General features: G+C 36.4%; 1 protein-coding gene across 1 annotated transcript; it reads left to right on the forward strand.

Moving 5' to 3' along the window:
• Positions 1-1,765: 1,765 nt before the first annotated feature.
• On the forward strand, positions 1,766-3,172 carry LOC145613909 (uncharacterized). Its single transcript, XM_081668945.1, has 3 exons — positions 1,766-1,961; positions 2,257-2,480; positions 2,609-3,172. Exons 1-3 carry the CDS (start codon positions 1,766-1,768, stop codon positions 3,170-3,172), a joined length of 984 nt encoding a protein of 327 aa, XP_081525071.1.
• The last annotated feature ends 16,256 nt before the right edge of the window (positions 3,173-19,428 follow it).

Below are 19,428 nucleotides of genomic sequence, written 5' to 3' on the forward strand. Positions count from 1 at the left end.
AGACTCCTTGGGGAATTGGCGAATAGAGGGTCGAAGGCTTGGGTATGCATAGGTGATTTTAATGAAATTTTATTTGAGTCGGAGAAGAAAGATGGGAATGATAGAGCTCTATGGCAAATGGAGAATTTTCGTGAGGCCCTCAATGCGTGTAGTTTGTGTAATGTCCCTCATGATGGTTATGATTTTACTTTCGATAATGGGCAAGCGAATGGTGACATTGTGCAATGCCGTCTTGATAGAGCATTAGCAAATTTAGAGTGGATGGAGATGTTTTCGAAAAAATTGCACAAACTTAATCGTGAATGGTCGGACCATGCGCCTATAAAGCTTGTGTTGGTGGAAGGGGAAGGCACGAATAATGGAGGGGGGAAATTATTTAGATTTGAGCGAATCTGGACTAAGCATGAGAAGTGTGCGGAGGTGGTCGAGAATGCGTGGCTTGCGGGGGGGGGGGGAGTTCGCTGGAAACTAAGTTGGCTTTTTGTGCTGAAGAGTTCAAATTTTGGAGTGATAAGGAATTTGGGCGGGTTTTTAAAGAAATTAGGAAGAAAAGGAAGAGACTTAGTGCATTAAATAGGGGCGGCAGAGCTGAAAATCAGGTGAGGGAGAGAAGGAAAGTGGTCAGGGAGATTAATGAGTTCATCAAGAAGAATTGTACTGGCAACAACGTTCTCGAGCTCTGTGGTTAACGAATGAGGATAGAAATTCTTCATTCTTTCACAGAAAGGCCTCGCAACGACGCCAAAAGAACAGCATTGTTCGATTGGAGTCGGATGATGGTACTATACACGCTGACAAGGAGGGGATTTGCAGAGTAGCTGTGGGTTATTTTCAGAATCTCTTTTCTTCTTCTAATCCGAATGATATGGAGGAGGCGTTGGGTGGCATTGAGCATAGAGTGACGAATAGTATGAATGCGAAATTGTGGGCTCTATTCAATGCGGAGGAGGTCCTTGTAGCTTTGAAGCAGATGCACCCTTTAAAGGCCCCTGGGCCGGATGGTATGTGCCTTCTATTTTTTCAAACTTACTGGCATATTGTTAGTAATTCTATTTCTTCTCTTGTGTTGGATGTCTTAAATGGTGCTGATATTCTGAGAGATATTAATAAGACCATTATTGTGCTTATTCTGAAAAAGAAAGCCCCAGATAAAATGATAAAGTTTTGTCCCATAAGCTTATGTAATGTGGTATATAAATTGATCACTAAGGTGCTTGCTAATCGTTTGAATGGTATTTTATCTGACATTACGTCTGTAAATCAGAGTGCTTTTACTCCGAGGAGACTTATTACAGATAATATTCTAGCAGAGAAGAACTCTACAAGCAGCAGTGGGTACTAGCTCTAAAACTTTATATGGCTAAAGCATATGACAGAGTGGAGTGGGATTTTTTGAGAGCTGTTACGGTAAAAATGGGGTTTGCAGAGTTCTGGATTGAAAAAGTAATGCATTATGTATCCTCAGTATCGCTTTTCGGTTCTGATAAACGGAGCACCTTCGGGGGAGTTTACTTGATCTAGGGGTTTACGGCAAGGTGATCCTCTATCCCCAAATTTATTTATTCTATGTGCTGAGGCTTTGTCGGGTCTTTTGAACAGGGCGGTGGAGACGAGGTGTTTACATGGTATCAAGGTGGCGCCTACGGCTCCCTCTATTTCACATTTGCTTTATGCAGATGATAGTATTATTTTTTCTAAAGCAAATGGTGAGGAGATTAATTCGATCAGAAATATTCTCCAATGTTATGAAACGACATTGGGTCAAATGGTGAATTTGGATAAAACAACGGTGTCATTTAGTAGGGGAGTGTCGGAGGAGAGGAAGGAGGAATTAGCTGGTTTGTTGGGGGTAAAAATGGTTGATATTCATGCTAAGTACCTTAGGCTGCCAACTGTGGTGGGAAGGTCGAAAAGGGTGATTACTAAGGGTGTTCGGGAGAAATTGTGGAAGAAGTTGCAGGGTTGGAAGGGGGGAATGTTATCTAAGGCGGGTCGGGAGGTCCTGATTAAGGCAGTTGCCCAATCTATCCCTACCTACGCGATGAGTGTTTTTTGATTCCCATCTTCTTTTTGTGATGAGTTGCATTCATTGGTATCAAATTTTTGGTGGGGTCCAAAGGAGGATTTGGGACGGTCTAAACGTTCCCGTGTGGGGCTGCTAGTAGATTCCTAATACTCAATCCCGGGAGGTCATCTCTCCTTGTGTGGGGAACCAATTGGGAATGAAACTGTGCGATCTTATACATTTGCCTACAGCTTCCTGGAATACTTCTCTAATTAAAGAGATTTTTTTGTCGTTTGAATGGGATAGAATCTTGAGTATTCCTCTAAGTTTTAGACTCTCTGATGATGTGCTGTGTTGGGAGCTTAAGAAAGGTGGTGATCAATATTCAGTCCGGTCTGCTTATAGAGTCATCTTTGGTGACAGTGACTTGGATCAGGTTGCTTTGTCGTCTAGCGTGTCTTCTTTTTGGAACAAGGTATGGAGTGTTAACCCACCCCCCGTATTAATTTTTTTTTTTGGAGGGCCTGTCGAGGGGTCCTTCCAACTGCGAGGAGGTTGAGCAAACGTATCCCTGATAGAGATGCGGTGTGCAGTATTTGCGAGGTAGGGGAGGAGTTGGAGCTACATTGTCTAAGAGATTGCATGATAGCTAGGATGATTTGGGTTGCTTGTGAGTTGGGGGAGGATGTGAGGGGTGGGGGAAGTGATTTTGGGGAATGGGCAATGGCTTGTTTTAACAGGTTACCTCGTAAAGAACATGGGTTGTTTGTTTCGACTTGTTGGGCAATTTCGACAGCTAGATATAGGTGGGTCTTTGAGGGCGAAACTTGCAACCCTTTAAGATCCATGGAGTATGTCACGAAATTGATGAATGAACTGAGAAAGGAAGAGGATGGGACTATTAAGAAGGGGAGAGTTGGAAGGAAGAAATGGAAACCGACTAGGGAGGGGTTCGTGAACGTGAATGTTGATGGGGATGTTGCAAAGGAGAAGGGAACATCAGCTGGGGCGAGTATTCGGGATGCGGAGGGAGTAGCCGCTTTGCTAGCTGCAGCATTGCAGGTTGAAGATAGATGGGATGCGAGAACAACGGAAGCTAAGGCTCTCTTCTGGGGCTTGAGGACTGCGGTGGACTATGGCTATAAAAAAAGTAGTACTGGAGAGTGATTGTTTGGAGCTTGTGAATGCGATTTCATCACACGAGAAGGGAAGTAGCAGCTTTCACATTATATTAGATGATATTTATTATGTTTTTGTTTCCTTAGAGTCGGTTTCTTGGAGTTTTGTTTGTAGGCAAGCAAATAAGGTTGCTCATGAACTAGCACATTGCTTGCCATGGGGAACTAGTAGTAGAATTTGGTTTTCTGATTTTCCTAGCTGCACTGTATCTGCTTTAGACAGTGAGCTCCCTATGAATGAAAGCTAAGGTCTTGCTTTGAGACCTCTTTTCAAAAAAAACGAAAAAAAAACGTTTCTGTACAAAAACACGTCCAAATTCTAAATTGCTAGTACTATTAAAAGCAAAATCAAACGTACATTTTAATTGTATCCATCTAAAGTGCTACAAATCATGAAGGAACACACCTCTCTAATAGGAGAAAACTCAACCAATCCAATATCCATTGCACACCCAATACCGGGCAACTTCTAATCCCTCAACACACCCATTGCTTCGGCGATACGATTCTTGGGAACTTCTTGAACAACAGAGTAGGCACCCACGAATCGACCCAAAATGCATTCCCAATTTCAACTCCTTCTTTATTCAACAGATCACAAAGTTGGGACTTATAGGTAGACATAGACATAATCATATGAGATTTCTATAGACTCGTCTTGACATACACTTTCCAAAATGAAGACATTGATAATTTAAGATGTGTATTGGGATGCGTGACTCTCTCCATGCAAAATATTAAGAATAGGGAAACTAAATACACAAATACTAATTTATCAATGAAGGAAAAACCTTACTTCATAAATAATCAAACAACTATTTTTGCATTTAAGGAAAAGACAACTTAAATGATTATAAGTTTATAACCAAAAAGCACTATCATGGCATTCATAGCTAAATAAGCCTATTAGTTCAATAGTCTATCGTATCACATCCTTGAAAAACGATGACTAACCGTTAGTCGATCATATTACATACTTAAATCTAGAAAAGCAACGACAAATTGTTGATATTTAATCCCTAACACCCATTCTCAAGAGTTTGGCGGGCAAAAACTTTTTGCTCAGATAAGTATGACTCCAAAGTGAAATGAATTCAATATCAGCCTTGAGCCCCATCAGGGGCGGAATTATGTTCAAGTAATGGGGTCATTTCACCCCACTTGTTTTTGTTAAAAAAATCTTGTTATAAATATATATAAAATAACATGGAATTATTTAATATAGGTAAGTAATATAAAATAATGACTAAATTATCAATCACTATAATTATATGTGTCAAAAATGTGCAATATAATATATAAGTAGTTTCATATGATTTGTTAATTTATAAATAATTATAATATAATTATTTAATTTTGATTTATTTTGAATCCACCTATATAAAATGCTAGATTCGCCCATGATTAAATATAACCTAAATCAATATAAAGTCATCAAATAATTACAACAGTTAAAGTAAAACCCCCAATTATATGTACATGAATCTTAAAAAATCATTTTCATAAACTTGAATAATAAACTGATTTTATTTAATTTAAAACACTCATAATAATTTTTATAAAACCCTCCTATTAGTAATACTAATAGTAATAGTAATAGTAATAGTAATAGTAATAGTAATAATAATACTAATAGTAATAACAACAACAACAACGCTAGCAACAACAACAGCAGCAACAACAACAACAACAACAACAACAACAACAACAACAACAACAACAACAACAACAACAACAACAACAACAACAACAACAACAACAATAATAATAATAATAATAATAATAATAATAAAACTAATTAGGAGAAGAAAAGAAAAGGTTGAAACCGAGAAAGCGAAGGAAGAAATGGCTTGGCAAGGGGGCAGTAGCATGTCGGCAGGTCGCTGTTGCAAGTGGTTGGCGTCGGCGGTCGGACGGAGGTGGTGGGAGCCGGTGGCTGCGGTGGTTTGTGGCTGTGATTGTGCACGAAAAGCGTGCGTGGGAAAAGGAGGAGAGAAATTCGAGAGAATGTAAGAAGAAATATGACAAATTTAGTTTAAGGAATTATTTGGAAAAGAGAACTAAAGAATTAAGAAAAGTTTAGTTTTATGGTGATTAGGCAATTAAGAAATAGTTAAGTGTTTAGTCATGAAATGTTAAACGGTAAGTGGCTTTGCTTGAGAAATAATCAAGAATGTTTTAGGGTAAATAAATAAGATGATCAAATCTTTGTAAGGTAATAAATAGGAATTAAGGAAATAATGGGATTTAACGTGGATAATTAAAATACAAAAATTCCCAAAATAATTTGCTCAAAAATACCACATGATGGCCGAAAATGTTGACCATTAGGATTATATATAAATTATTTCGGACATCCTCATTGGGTTTTAGGCATTATTTTGCTAGATTATGAGGAATAAAAATGATTTTGTAAATAATATATTTTGTACAAAATAATTAATTAGAAACATATCAATTAATCACTAATTAATCAAATGATGAAATCAAAATTTCTACTCTTAGAAAATCCAAATATCATAACTAATAATTGGGGAAACTTAGCCCCTTAAAATAATTTAAAAAATATATAATATTTGCTTAATTAAAATATCCAACATATATATGTAAATATATGTACATCAGATTTTAAAATAAAATAAATGGATAATTGTAGACACCTAAAAATGTCTGCCCAAAACCAAACCCGATGATGAAAAACCTTTCACCGCCATTATTGGTCGGGTTGAGTATGTAATCTTTAGAGTGCTTAAATCCATGTTCAATCTCAATACATTTCATAAAACAACCCATTTCCTAGCCCATTAATCCAAACCATAACTTATTTTCCTGTTTTCATGCCTTTAAACCCAAAATAATTCATTTCGTGTCCATTAAAATCATTCATTTTGTGTCCTTTTTATAAAACATTTAGACCAGTTTATTTTGGTCCATAATATGGTTCCAATTATTGAATATTTAGATGGGGATTTAAAAAACATTTCCAACGATATATTATGAGCCCAAATCCGATTTATAACGAATAAGTTATGGCTAAAATACTAAACTGAGTCTAAACCGAACCTAAGCCCACCTTACTTACGACCCAATCATGTGGTGGGTCCAAATGCTTTAATCCCGTTCCTAAACCAATTAAGATTAATTGGAAGCTTCTATAAATTTCTAAAATATCTTAATTATCCTTTTTGAAAAGATAAGATTAAAGTGTTTATAATTGAATAAAACTTTTCTTTTTGAAAGTCCTAATTCTTTTTTAATTGAAAGACGTTCAAAGATAGTCAGATATGATTTTCGTGCTTCATAGTTTTATCTTAATCTTATATGGTTGGATAGCCCTTGAAATTATTTTTCCAATGATATATTATAATATTAATTTCGTGCTATAACAAAAAAGATATGAGCGAAATACGAAACTCTATCCAAAACTAAAACCGTCTCACTATTTCGGTCATATCTTTTATTCTACTAAATATTTTAATCTGATTCTAATTAGTGTAGAAAGTAGACTTCAATAGCTTTCCAACGATATCTTATTTATCTTATTCCGATTTCTAGATCAAAAGATATGATAAAAACAAAAACCGCAAAAACTGTTGTCTATCGCAAGAGTTTTATTCTGATTCGAACTCTATCTTTTCTTGATTCTTTGACCCTCTTATTTCCCTATAAATAGAGGTCACATCACCCCTTTTTCAATCATCAAAAATTTTGATCATCAAATCACTCTCTCTTCCTCTCTTTTACACCAAATATATCTTATTTTGGTCATGTTTTATTTATGCAATAGTAGATTATGCATGTTAGGTTTATTTATGTTGCTTGATGATGCGCTAGAGTTCACTAAATAATCACAACATAATAAATCTAGATCCAATATTGAGGCTGCTTTTCCAATTAAAAACCCGACGAAACCTTCGATCGTTTATGATGGGTCAGCCTCACCAGAGTGTCATAATATATCTTGGGGAAGTGGGGGTAGATCACGTTCTACACTTTTAATTGGTTATACTCAACAAGGTTACCTAAAGATCAGTTTAGAACCTTGAAGCTAAGGGTAATAATTTAACATGTGATGGTTAATTATTCATCCAAGAATTACAAGAGTTGTAATCAGTAAAGCGTTTACTCACCTTGAAAATGTAATGGTTGATGGTAGGGCCTCTGTCCAGTCAATTATTGCACAAATAAAGGATCTTGGAATCATTTTATTCAATAGGGATTATTTAAAATTGAATAAATGCTTTAAATTTACCAAATTTGAAATTGCTTATAGTACTTTAAATTTATTAAACATAATTATTGAATTTTGCCTCGTTTTGTTTTTGTTTGTAGATGAATAACTTATATGACAACACAGATTTACCAATGAAACTCAATTTAAGGCTAAATCTCATAAACTACAGGGAATGGGAGGATGAGCTGAGAAATGTTCTCACAAGCCAGAAGCTTGAAGCTCGTCTATATGTACCCATTAAGAACAAGTGTGCTCTAGGTCAAGATCCTGAAAGGCATGCGAAATTAGTTTCGGATGCACAGAAAGTCAGGAACCTAATACTGGAATCTATTCCAAACTGTTGCTATAATAGGTTCAGTCGGTATGAATTGACTAACTTGTATCAGTGTCATCGTGCTATCTATAGAGGTGGCATGGGGGCATTGGGCAGTGGAGGCGTCAACGATCCTAATGTAAGAGCGATCGTTAATTCGATCCCTCAGATTTACTATTCCTGGGCTAACAGTTTAAGGTATGAGACTTACAAGATTCATGGTAAGATAATAGGAAAGAAACTCTTACCTGGTCAGTCAGTGAGGAACCATGTCAATGAATTGATTGATTTAATCAATCAAATGGATATCCTTGGGAAACCAATCGATGATGACTCCGCGCGTGATATTATCTTGTTCTCGCTCCATGATGGTTTTGATATAGTAAGACTTTCTCATAGTGATGAGGGATCATCAGTGTAGGGAATATTTCAAGCATTATGATCCCAAGCTTGAACTCCACTGTGATCATACACTAAAGTATGGTGGCGTTCCAAAGGGAAAAAAGCTAGAGCAAAAGAGTCGCCAACAAGTTTTAGGAAATTGTAAACCCAAAACGATCTAGGAGATCGTTAACTCCATAAGGTCAGGAACCAAATAGGGTTCGGGGATGATGGTACGAATCCAATCTACAAAAGAAAGGACCCGCCCTATAAAATAGGCCTCTACTTTGTTCTGCTCGTATTCATGTGCACTTTTTGACTAACATGCAAACATTAGATTTAATCCTAAACCTGTTTATTCATGTTGGTTGAATATTGATGCACAAATATATCTATTATTGGCGATCACTTGAGTTAAAATCATATTAGCCTAAACCAAATTATTAATTATCTTATTAAGCGTGATTTCAAGTACAAATTCCCTTTAAACAAGCATAAAAAGCGTGATCAAGCAATAATAATAATATCAAGCAACATAATAATAATCATATTATAATCATAATCATAAAAAGGCATAATAAAGCTAAATAATAATAGCAAGATCCTAGGCATGATACTAACAAGATTAATAACAAACCCTAGCATGTCACTAAACAATATAGATCAAAGCTTTAAACCTAACATGGTACTAACATGCTATTAGAATATTAGAAAGCATAAAAGGCATCCTAAACATGATTCTAGAAAGCAATAAAAATATCCTAACATGATACTAGGAATTAATAAACAATAATAAACATGCTTTCCACATTGAAAGAGAGTAATAAGATTACATACTTTGAAGTCTCGTACCTCTTTCTTGCACGTCTAGGGGGAAGGCAACTTCGAACTTGGCTAGATGTTTCTAAATCTTGTGTATGCGGAATTGTGTTTAAAAGTTTAGTTTAAAAAGAAGAGAGAGAAAGAAAGCATATATTGCTTAAGAGAGAGAATAGAGAGAATTGGTGAATAAAAACGGAGGTCAAGGACCCTATTTATAAGGAAAATAGTCCGGAAAAGCATAGAATCTGATAAGGAATATAACTACATATTGTCACCAGAAATACACTCTGTCGCGGGTTGGTGACAGACCTTGTCGCCTCGCGACAGCCTGGCTTGCACGCGCTTTCCACGCGAAATCCGATCTTTAACCTAATTGATCTACGGAATACGTACGGAAGATAAAACATATTCTTTAAAAATAATAATATAATAATAGAAATAATAATATTTTATTCCAAATAAAAATTCATCTTAAAATAATTATTAAGTCTAATAATATTAGAATTTAAAAGAACCTTCTAGGAACTTCTAGAAAATTATAATTAATCCTAATAATTTTAGGAATAATAATTAACATTGGGCCCTCCTCTAGATCATTGGGCCGTATGTAAATAATGAACCGGGCCCAGTTTAGTATTTTGGCCATAACTTCCTCAATATTCATCGGAATTGGGCTTATAATATATCGTTGGAAAGGTCTTTTCAAACCCATCCAATTACACTATTATTAGACCCTTATTATGGACCAAAGTAAACTGGATTGGCTATTTTTAATAAATAGAGTTGTTTTCAAAAACAGAGAGAAGAGAATTTTTAATAAAACTAAACCGCAACACTTGACTTTTCACACTTTCACCTCATTCGATTATGGTTCGACGTGAAAGGCATTCATCACTGGGTTTGGTTTTGGGGAGACATAAATGGGTGTCTACAATCAGTCAATTTGATCAACATCTTACTTAACCATGCTGAAGAGTTCCTTAAGAGGAGAGAATGCCAATGCTTCTTTTGTGGTGGTTAGCAAGTCCATACACCAGGGTGTCCCCATTACACACCAGTGAAAACAAAAGGTAAGGAGTTACTTGATGTTTTTGTTGTAGAAATTAATCTTACTTCATCTTCCACTTGGGTATTCGATACCAGTTGTGGTGCTCACATCATTAATGACGTACTGGCTTAAAAGGAAGTAGGAAGCTGGAACCAGGGGAAATAACAATTCTAGTATGAAATGGAGCAAAAGTTGCTGCACTTGCTGTTGGGAGTTACCATTTGAGACTTCCCTCTGGACTTATTTTGGTGCTTAGTAACTGTTATTATGTACCTAGCATTACTAAAAACATTATTTCAGTTCCCGTTTTAGATACTGAAGGATTTTCATTTGAAATAAGAGACAAGCGTTGTTTTATTTCGAAAGAAAATATGTTATATGCTAATGCTAAGTTAATTAATAGCTTGTATGTCTTAGAATATGCAACTTGTGTCTACAACATAGATCATAAAAATCAGAAAACAGATGGTTCAAACCCAACTTACCTATGGCATTGTAGGCTTGGTCATATTAACCAAAAGCGCATCCAGAAATTACATAAGGATGAACTCCTTTCTTCTTTTGATTATGAATCATTTGAAAATTGTGACCATGCTTGATTGGAAAAATGACTACTAAGTGACCTTTTACGGGTATAGGTGAAAGAGCTAGTGACCTTTTGGGACTCATACATACATATGTGTGTGGACCAATGAGTTAAAAGCTAGCGGCGGATTTAATTACTTCATTACTTTTACTGATGATTTAAGTAGATTTGGTTATATTTACTTAATGAAGAACGAGTCGGAAGCCTTTGAAAGTTCAAAGAATTCCAAAATGAAGTACAAAACCAATTTGGGAAAACAATCAAAGCACTGCGATCTGATCGCGGTGGTCAATATTTAACCGAAGAATTTGATGAACATCTGATTAATTGTGGAATACTTTCACAATTAACCCCTCTAGGGACACCTCAGTTAAATGATGTGTCAAAAAGGAGAAATAGGACTCTACTAGATATGGTTCGGTCCATGATGAGCTTTACTGATCTTCACATATCATTTTGGGGATTTGCGTTAGAAGCAGCTGCCAGAATACTAAACAAAAGCCCATCCAAAGCAGTTGAAAAGACTCCATATGAAATGTGGAATGGAAGAGCTCCTAAGTTGTCTTTTCTCAAGATTTGGGGATGTGAAGCATATGTAAAACGTTTACAAGGCGATAAACTACACCCTAAATTAGACAAATGTTTCTTTGTGGGTTATCCTAAAGAAACAAGAGGGTATTACTTCTACAATCGCGAAGATAACAAATTGTTTGTTGCTCGCGATGGTGTCTTTCCAAAAAAGGAAATCCTCTCTAGAAAGCCAAGTGGGAGTAAAGTGGTTCTCGAAGAAATTCGAGACGAGCAACAAATGGATGTGGATAACACCACGTCAGAGGCGAGGGCGCATAAGACGATTAATCATGCGTCGGAGCAAGCTAATTCCACTAGCGAGACTCCTATCGTCCCACTTGAATCTAATTCATGCGAAAATCTTCAAAGAGTTAGAGAGAAAATTTCTACTGTTGCTCCAACCCCACGTAGGTCAGCCAGAATCAGAAATAAACAGTTTGTTGAGGTTCTATTAACTAAGGATTCTGAAATCTTCCTATTGGAAAATGAGGAACCCACAACCTACAAGCAAGCTTTGGTGAGCCCCAACTCAGATAAATGACTTGGCGCCATGAAATCCGAAATGGAGTCGATGTCTGAGTGTGGACGCTAGTAGACTTGCCTAATGGGGTAAAATCCATTGGTTGCAAATGGGTCTACAAGATTAAAACAGACTAGGATGGAAATGCCTATATCCATAAAGCAAGACTGGTTGCAAAAGGGTACAGACAGATTCATGGTATTGACTATGATGAAACCTTTTCCCCAGTAGCAATGCTTAAGTCCATTCGGATTCTTCTAGTGATTGCTGCATTTTTCGATTACGAAATTTGGCAGATGGATGTCAAAACCGCCTTCTTGAATGGGTTCTTGACGGAGGAAGTGTACATGACACAACCTGAGGGTTTTGAAGATCCAGAAAATCCTACAAAGGTATGCAAGCTTGAGAAATACATTTATGGATTGAAGCAGGCATCCAGGAGTTGGAATCTTTGTTTTGATGAAGCAATCAAAAGGTTTAATTTTCTCAAAAGTTAAGAGGAACCTTGTGTATGCAAGAATTCTAGTGGGAGCAGCGTAATTTTCTAAGTCTTGTATGTTGATAACATACTACTCATGGGAAATGACATACCAATGCTTGAGTCAGTCAAGGAATTGTTGAAGAGTTGTTTTTCCATGAAAGACTTGGGTGACGCCAAGTACATTTTTGGAATCAAGATCCATAGAGACAGGTCTTCAAGGATGATTGGACTAAGTCAAGAGACTTATATTGATAAGGTTCTTGACAGGTTTGAGATGACAAACTCCAAGAGAGGTTTTCTTACCATGTCCCTTGGAATTACTCTCAGTAAATCTCAGTGCCCGGTTATTCCAGATGAGATGAGACGTATGGCTATCATTCCTTATGCTTCGGCAGTAGGATCGATTATGTATGCCATGATTTGTACAAGGCCAGATGTTGCATATGCTCTAAGCATGTGTAGCAGGTTTCAAGCAAATCCAGGTGAAGCACATTGGACAGCTGCCATGAACATCCTTAAGTACTTGAGAAGAACGAAAGGAATGTTTCTAGTGTATGGTGGAGAAGATGAGTTGGTTATCAAAGGTTATACGGATGCGAGTTTCCAAATAGACAAAGATGACTTTAGATCACAATCTGGATACATTTTTTGTTTGAATGGAGGAGTAGTGAGCTGGAAAAGTTCGAAGCAAAGCACTATCGCAGACTCTACGATAGAATCAAAGTATTTGGTTGCTGTCGAAGCAGCTAAGGAAGCAGTTTGGATAAAGAAGTTTCTAACTGAGCTAGACATTGTACCAAGTGCTCAAAAGGGAATCGAGTTGTACTGTGACAATAGTGGCGCCATTGCTTAATCAAAGAAGCCTAGATCACACTTCAAATCCAAACATGTAGAGAGGAAGTATCACCTCATTAGAGAGATCGTTAACAGAGGAGATGTCAAAATGAGCAAGATTCATACGGATGAGAACATTGCTGATCCGCTTACCAAACCCCTTCCATTGTATAAGCATGAGAAGCATACTAGTGCAACTGGATTGAAGCGAATGATGTAATTAGAAGTTGTTATTTGTTTTTGAGAAAAATCAGTTACATATGTAATACATTATATTTGTAGAATTATGTTTAATCATAAATTTATCATTTCTCTTATTTAATTGTGGTTTCAATATTAAATGAAATGTCCAAAATAACTATGAATTGATGGGATCACTAGGTTGATGACCTTTTGAATGAAACCCCACAGGTGAACAAAATTCATATATTATTTAAGTTCCTAGTTCGAAGTCATTAAACTGGACAAAAATGATTTCTTAAATTGGACTAGCATGTTAGGATTGATTGGATAGCGCAGTTTCATGGGCTATAGGAGTGTAGTGATGCTCGGTCAATCACATGGATATGCATGAATGATGCATGATCGAACTATACACCTACTTTGAAGTTCAAGTATAGAGCTTCCAGATGTATTAGTGGATTCCTTTGACATGATTGGAACATTGATCTCATTCAATGGACGTTATAACTGTGGTACATTCAAACGTCTTCCAGTGACTGGAGATTATAAAGGTGTTTCTTGGTTGTTTCAGAAGTTGAGTGGGAGCTTTGGTTGCCACAAGATTGGATAGAGTCTACCTATTTAATTAGGAATGTGTCTTATTTTGGCCTCTTGAAGAGGGAGAATTCAGAAAATGCATGGCCGTATTCAAGTGTGTTACATAGTAACCATTTGTTTTGTAATTCTAACTCAGATTTCAGGAAAAGATTTGTAGATTAATAATGATTACATAAGATGAAATCATTTCATCAAATCGACACAAAATGACTTAAGGAATTTGAATATTGCGCACTTGTCTCGGACAAGTGGGAGATTGAAGGAATTGTGTCTTTGATAAGTGCAATTACTAGATATATCAAGGATCACAGTTATGGAGATAATAAGTTCATTCTATTGGGGCGTCATCCTCTGTTGCTAGACTATGAGAGATGATCTTTGGACTAGTCAAATAGTCTAAAGCCCTTTAGAATGGATCCTATAAGGTCACACACAAGGGTAGTGGGTTAAGCAAGTTAGAGGCCCATTAATGGGCCTCATGAGCATTTAATTAGTCATAAGTGTGATTGGGCTAAGTGTAGTTTGATTGGGATTAGGAATTGGGCTTTGACTTGGACTATTATTTAGAGATATGATCTATAAATAATAGTCATGCCTAGGGTTGATGGATTAAGTCACAATTAACTTACATTGAATTGTGAATCTAAGAAACCAACATCCAAAGCCCTCACCCCTCTCAAACTCACGACCCTCTCTCTCCCCTCTCACCCACGGCCGGCCACCCTAGTGGTCCTCGTGGTGTTGCGCGGTGGTTCTTGGCTAGATTGTTGTTCGTTCATCTCCGTAGAAGGTCGATTGAAGATATCTTTCGCTACTAACTAGCATTAGTGGAGGTCTAATATGTGCCCGTGGACCAAGTAGAGGAATAACACTTGAGGTTCTTTATCTCCCTTGTTCTTGCTTGATCACTAGTGGAATCACGCTTCAAAGGTATAATTCTTACTTCTTTATGTGTTATGCATGAGATCCTTGGTTTGGTGCTACATGAATATGATTCATGTTAATTCCGCATTTAGTACCTATAATCTCCTACAACTAAGGCTGGCTGCAACGGTTGTGGTGATGAAAATAGATGTGAGAAGAGTCGAGATGGTGACCCTTTAGGCTAGGGTAAGCTAAGTGATAAGGGTTCAAGCCCCCAAGTCTAGCTCTAAATGGGTAGGGGTAAGTATTAGATATTCTTTGACTCGATCATGCATGGATATGAATATGAATGTGGCCGCACCTCAATGTGAGGTTGCCTACGTATCCATTAGGAATCAGGCCAAACGTAGCTCTAACCGTACTTTACACAAGTGTGTGTACACCTCAAAGAGGTCTTTTGAGAGTTGTAACGTGGTTAAGCTTATAGGTGAAGAATAAAGGGTGAAAGGCTCAAGACCCGAGAGAATCCCCCTGAGATGTGTAATTGTGTATTTGAAAATTTTTGAATTCGCAAGTTTTAGCTTTCGCATTTTTTTCTTTGAATATCTTTGTCTTTTTTTCTCTTTTTATGAATCAATGTAGGCAATCCCGGATCACGCGGTCCATCATTCACTTATTAGTATTCATGTTTCTCAGGAACGGTACCAAGCACTCGATGAGAGACGCAATTCGACACGTGTTCATATCAAAGATATTGGAACACTTGCCTTTAGATTTTTTTTTTTTTGAACATGCTTTTGAATGTTACACAAATTGCACACCTTCCCATCCCAGGATAGGTTAATGTGGGTTGAAGAAATGAAGGTCAAACGCTAGACGAGGCTCAAAGTGGTTGACAGAAGAAATGGATATGTGATTCAAAATGGTTTAAGTGGAATGACAAGGTTGCAAAGGTGCTTTAAATCATTGGTGTACCTTGTGTTTAGTTCGGCAATTGTTTTTTTTTTTTTTTTTTTTTGGAACATGACATATAGACATAAGGATAAGGAGAACTTATGCTAGACTTATTAGGGGAAAAGGGTTGGAACAAAAGAAGCATGATATCTTGTATGGAAACTTGTTTTGTGCTTCGTCTTCATGGATGCTTATGAATTACTTGTTACCGTCAGGGGGGACAAGAAATTTACTGCTGTTGATGCTTTGATTAGAAGAAAAGGGTTTGAACTTATGCTAGACTTATTAGGGGAAAAGGGTTGGAACAAAAGAAGCATGAAATCTTGTATGGAAACTTGTTTTGTGCTTCGTCTTCATGGATGCTTATGAATTAATTGTTACCGTCAGGGGGGACAAGAAATTTGCTGCTGTTGATGCTTTGATTAGAAGAAAAGAAGGAAGGAATGACGTTCCCCTTATTCTTCCAACTCTTACCTAGTGATTCTTGAACTGGAGTACTATGGAACAAAATGAGCTCACTTAATGCATTGACTCAATACTCGGATTGGAAAGGAAGAGTATATGAAAGAATTTTCAAAACTAATGGGAAATACTCCACTCATTCCTATGACGACGGAAAACGACGCATGCATGGTCCTAGTATATGATCATAAACAATATAGTAGGGTGCATTACTCGAAGACAAAGTGTGTGCAATGACTCAACATGTGTGATTAGGTGAGTTTATTAAGACTCGTGGTATGATCGCATGGCTAGACATGAGGACGTTATGAAAAACAAAGGACACAATGACCAAATAGCAAGGAAGACTAAAAGACAAACTAACCAGATTAATTTTTTCAAATTGTAATGTTTATGATATTTACTAGGTGATTACGGTCCATTGGCGATCGTTAGTCATAAATAAGATCAACCACAATTAAAGACAAAGAACACATGTTAAGGTTAGCACAATAATCACAAGAAACTAGGAAGACGGAGTGTAATTCTAGAAGAGCTAGGACTCATGGGTATAAATGAATAAAATCTTATAATCCTATGTTATACGAGTTGACACGGATTAAAGGACTTGGCTAAGACTAGCTTGACACGAAAAGAAAAAATAAAAATAAGAGGTTACACACTAAAAAGACACCTAAACTGGACAGGCTGTAGTATATCGGTTATAACATTTTTTCTGTGACTCTGATTCTGGAGAAACCAACGCCAAATAAAAGATAAAACTCGGGTCTACAGATCCATAGGTGGCACAACACGTAACTCTTTCTAGAACTCCGGCTATGACCAAAACAGGTTGACTCTTATGCAGGATACGGGAATAAAAATCCGGGTTGAGTCAAAATAAATAAAAAAAATCTATGACAAAAAATAAAATAAAATAAAATAAAAAAGGTTTGATAAGAGAAAAAAAAAAGAGAAGAAAAAATAAAATAAAAATATGCACACATAAGCACATTGTCACGAATAATGCAATGAAGTTCGCAACCTAAAGTCAAGATCTATGTTCCACTATGGTCAAGCTTATTTGGTTGTCAAAGGGTACAATGGTTAAGAGTTTGGACGCGTTAGCAAGGCAGCCTCCATTGAGGGTGTATGCCAACAGGCGGCTCCGCGAGTTCGTGATGAAATCGAACTCGACTCCATGGTTTGGGTGGATTTAGAAACTCGGATGAACCCTTATTGCCATGAGCGTTTTTGGGTTGATAGAGCTTAAATTCCTCGGGCTATCCACATACGTAAAACACGTACTATTGTGGAAAAATAGGTGACCTAAAATTGCATATGCATATGTGACAATGCTAATTAAATCGCAGTAATACAATTCAAGAATCTTTCAAGTCTCATCCACTCATCTCAATTAAATACCGATCACTCAAATCGATAAATAACCAAGAATCCTCCCCAGTGGAGTTGCCAAATTGTAGGCGTCGTTCGAAGTGCGCCTACGTAAAAGCATGTGGTGAATATGCTTGGCACTCATAGGAAGTGGGAATTGACATTACGATTAGGGACAACGATCAGGGACAAAGCAAAGTAGGGAGCCGCCAACAAGTATTTAAGGAACTTGTAAACCGTTCACGGATCACTAAAGGCAACCACGAATAAAGGACAACGAAAGAAAACAACGATTGACCAGTGAAGGTTACACCCCATTCATAATCCATGAGATTACTAACTCCATATGGTTTGGAACCACGAAAGGAGGATCGGGGATGATGGTAAGAAGTGAGTCATGGAGTCACGTTCGCCCGTATTGGCCTCTACTCGATTCTTATTCTGTGATCTCAAAGGCATGCAAAAAAAGATTGAATTTGCTCCAAACTATTATTAAGATAAATTTGTTAAATATTAATGCAACACATAATTCTAAAATATTAGTGATCACTTCAATTAATAACAAGATTAAAGGAACCTAAACCGGTCGTCCAAATTATCTTATTAAGAGTGATATTCAATTACATATTCCCTTTAAACATGCAATATGGTGATCATAAATAATAATAGAATAAACATTAATATTGGAAGCAATTCAACAATAATAGCGTTAGTCGAAATCGAATAAAAATAATCCTAATAATGATACTAGCAATAAGAAAATAAAATAAGTAATTAAATTAATTCATTACTCACATTCCGCATTTCCTTGAACTGCTACATCATGAATAAATTGTTAGTTACTTCAATAAAAATATAATCAAATTGAAATTAAATTAAATAAAAGTAGAGTTGATTTGGTCCAAACCCTCAGTTAATTATACCTTTTACGCCTTGGTTTATGTATAGAACCTCGGGTCAAGTATGGACTCCTTGGAGTGCTTAAGAGATATAAAATGAGAGAATAGGGTGGCTAGGGTTTAGGCTAGAGCAAGAGAGATAGGAGAGAATATTTTTGGTGTTGGGAGAGTTAATGATTTTTGGTGTAGAAGAGAGGAAAAGAGAATGATTTTTGGTGTAAAAGAGAGGAAGAGAGAATGATTTGGTGATCAAGCTTGTTGATGATTGAAAAAGGGGTTATATGACCTCTATTTATAGGGGAAAAAGAGGGTCGAGGAATCAAGAAAAGATCGAGTTCAAATCGGAATAATAACTCTTGTAGTCTACTTTCTAACCCAATTAGAATCAGATTAATATAATCTGTAGAACAAAAGATATGGCCAAATAGTGGGACAGTGTCAGTTTTGGATAGAGTTTTGTATTTCATTCCTATCTTTTTCGTTATAGCTTGAAATTAATATTATAATATATCATTGGAAAGATAATTTCAAGGGCTATCTAACCATGTAAAATTTAGATAAAATCTATGAAGCACTAAAAATATATCTGACTATCTTTGAACGTCTTTCAATTCGAATAGAATTAGAACTTTCAAAAAGAAAAGTTTTATTCAATTTCAAATGCTTTAATCTTATCTTTTCAAAAAGAATAATTAAGATATTTTAGAAGCTTATAGAAGCTTCTAATTAATCCTAATAGGATTAGTAGTGGGATTTAAGCCTTTGGACCCTCCACATGATCATTAGGTCCTAGGTAAAGTGGGCTTAGGTTCGATTTAGACTCAGTTTAGTATTTTGGCCATAACTTATTCGTTATAACTCGGATTAGGGCTTATAATATATCGTCGGAAAGATCTCTTCAACCCTCATCCAAATATTAAATCATTAGACCCATATTATGGACCAAAATAAACAAGTCTAAATGTTTTATAAAAAGGACACGAAATGAATGATTTTAATGGGCACGAAATGAATTATTTTGGGTTTAAAGGCACGAAATAAGGAAAATAAGTTATGGTTTAGTTAAATGGGTTAGGAATTGGGTTTGTTTATGAAATTTATTGGGAATGAACATGGATTTAAG

The sequence above is a fragment of the Chenopodium album genome, chromosome 25 (genome assembly GCF_948465745.1).
Source record: "Chenopodium album chromosome 25, dcCheAlbu1.1, whole genome shotgun sequence".
NCBI classification, from domain to species: domain Eukaryota; kingdom Viridiplantae; phylum Streptophyta; class Magnoliopsida; order Caryophyllales; family Amaranthaceae; genus Chenopodium; species Chenopodium album.

Coding starts and splice junctions, on each gene's coding strand:
- LOC145613909 (XM_081668945.1), top strand. CDS start 1,766: ATGGTGAATTTGGATAAAACAACGGTGTCATTTAGTAGGGGAGTGTCG. Junction 1,962..2,256: donor ATTGTGGAAGAAGTTGCAGG/GTTGGAAGGGGG, acceptor ATTTGCCTACAG/CTTCCTGGAATACTTCTCTA. Junction 2,481..2,608: donor TGTCTTCTTTTTGGAACAAG/GTATGGAGTGTT, acceptor AGTATTTGCGAG/GTAGGGGAGGAGTTGGAGCT.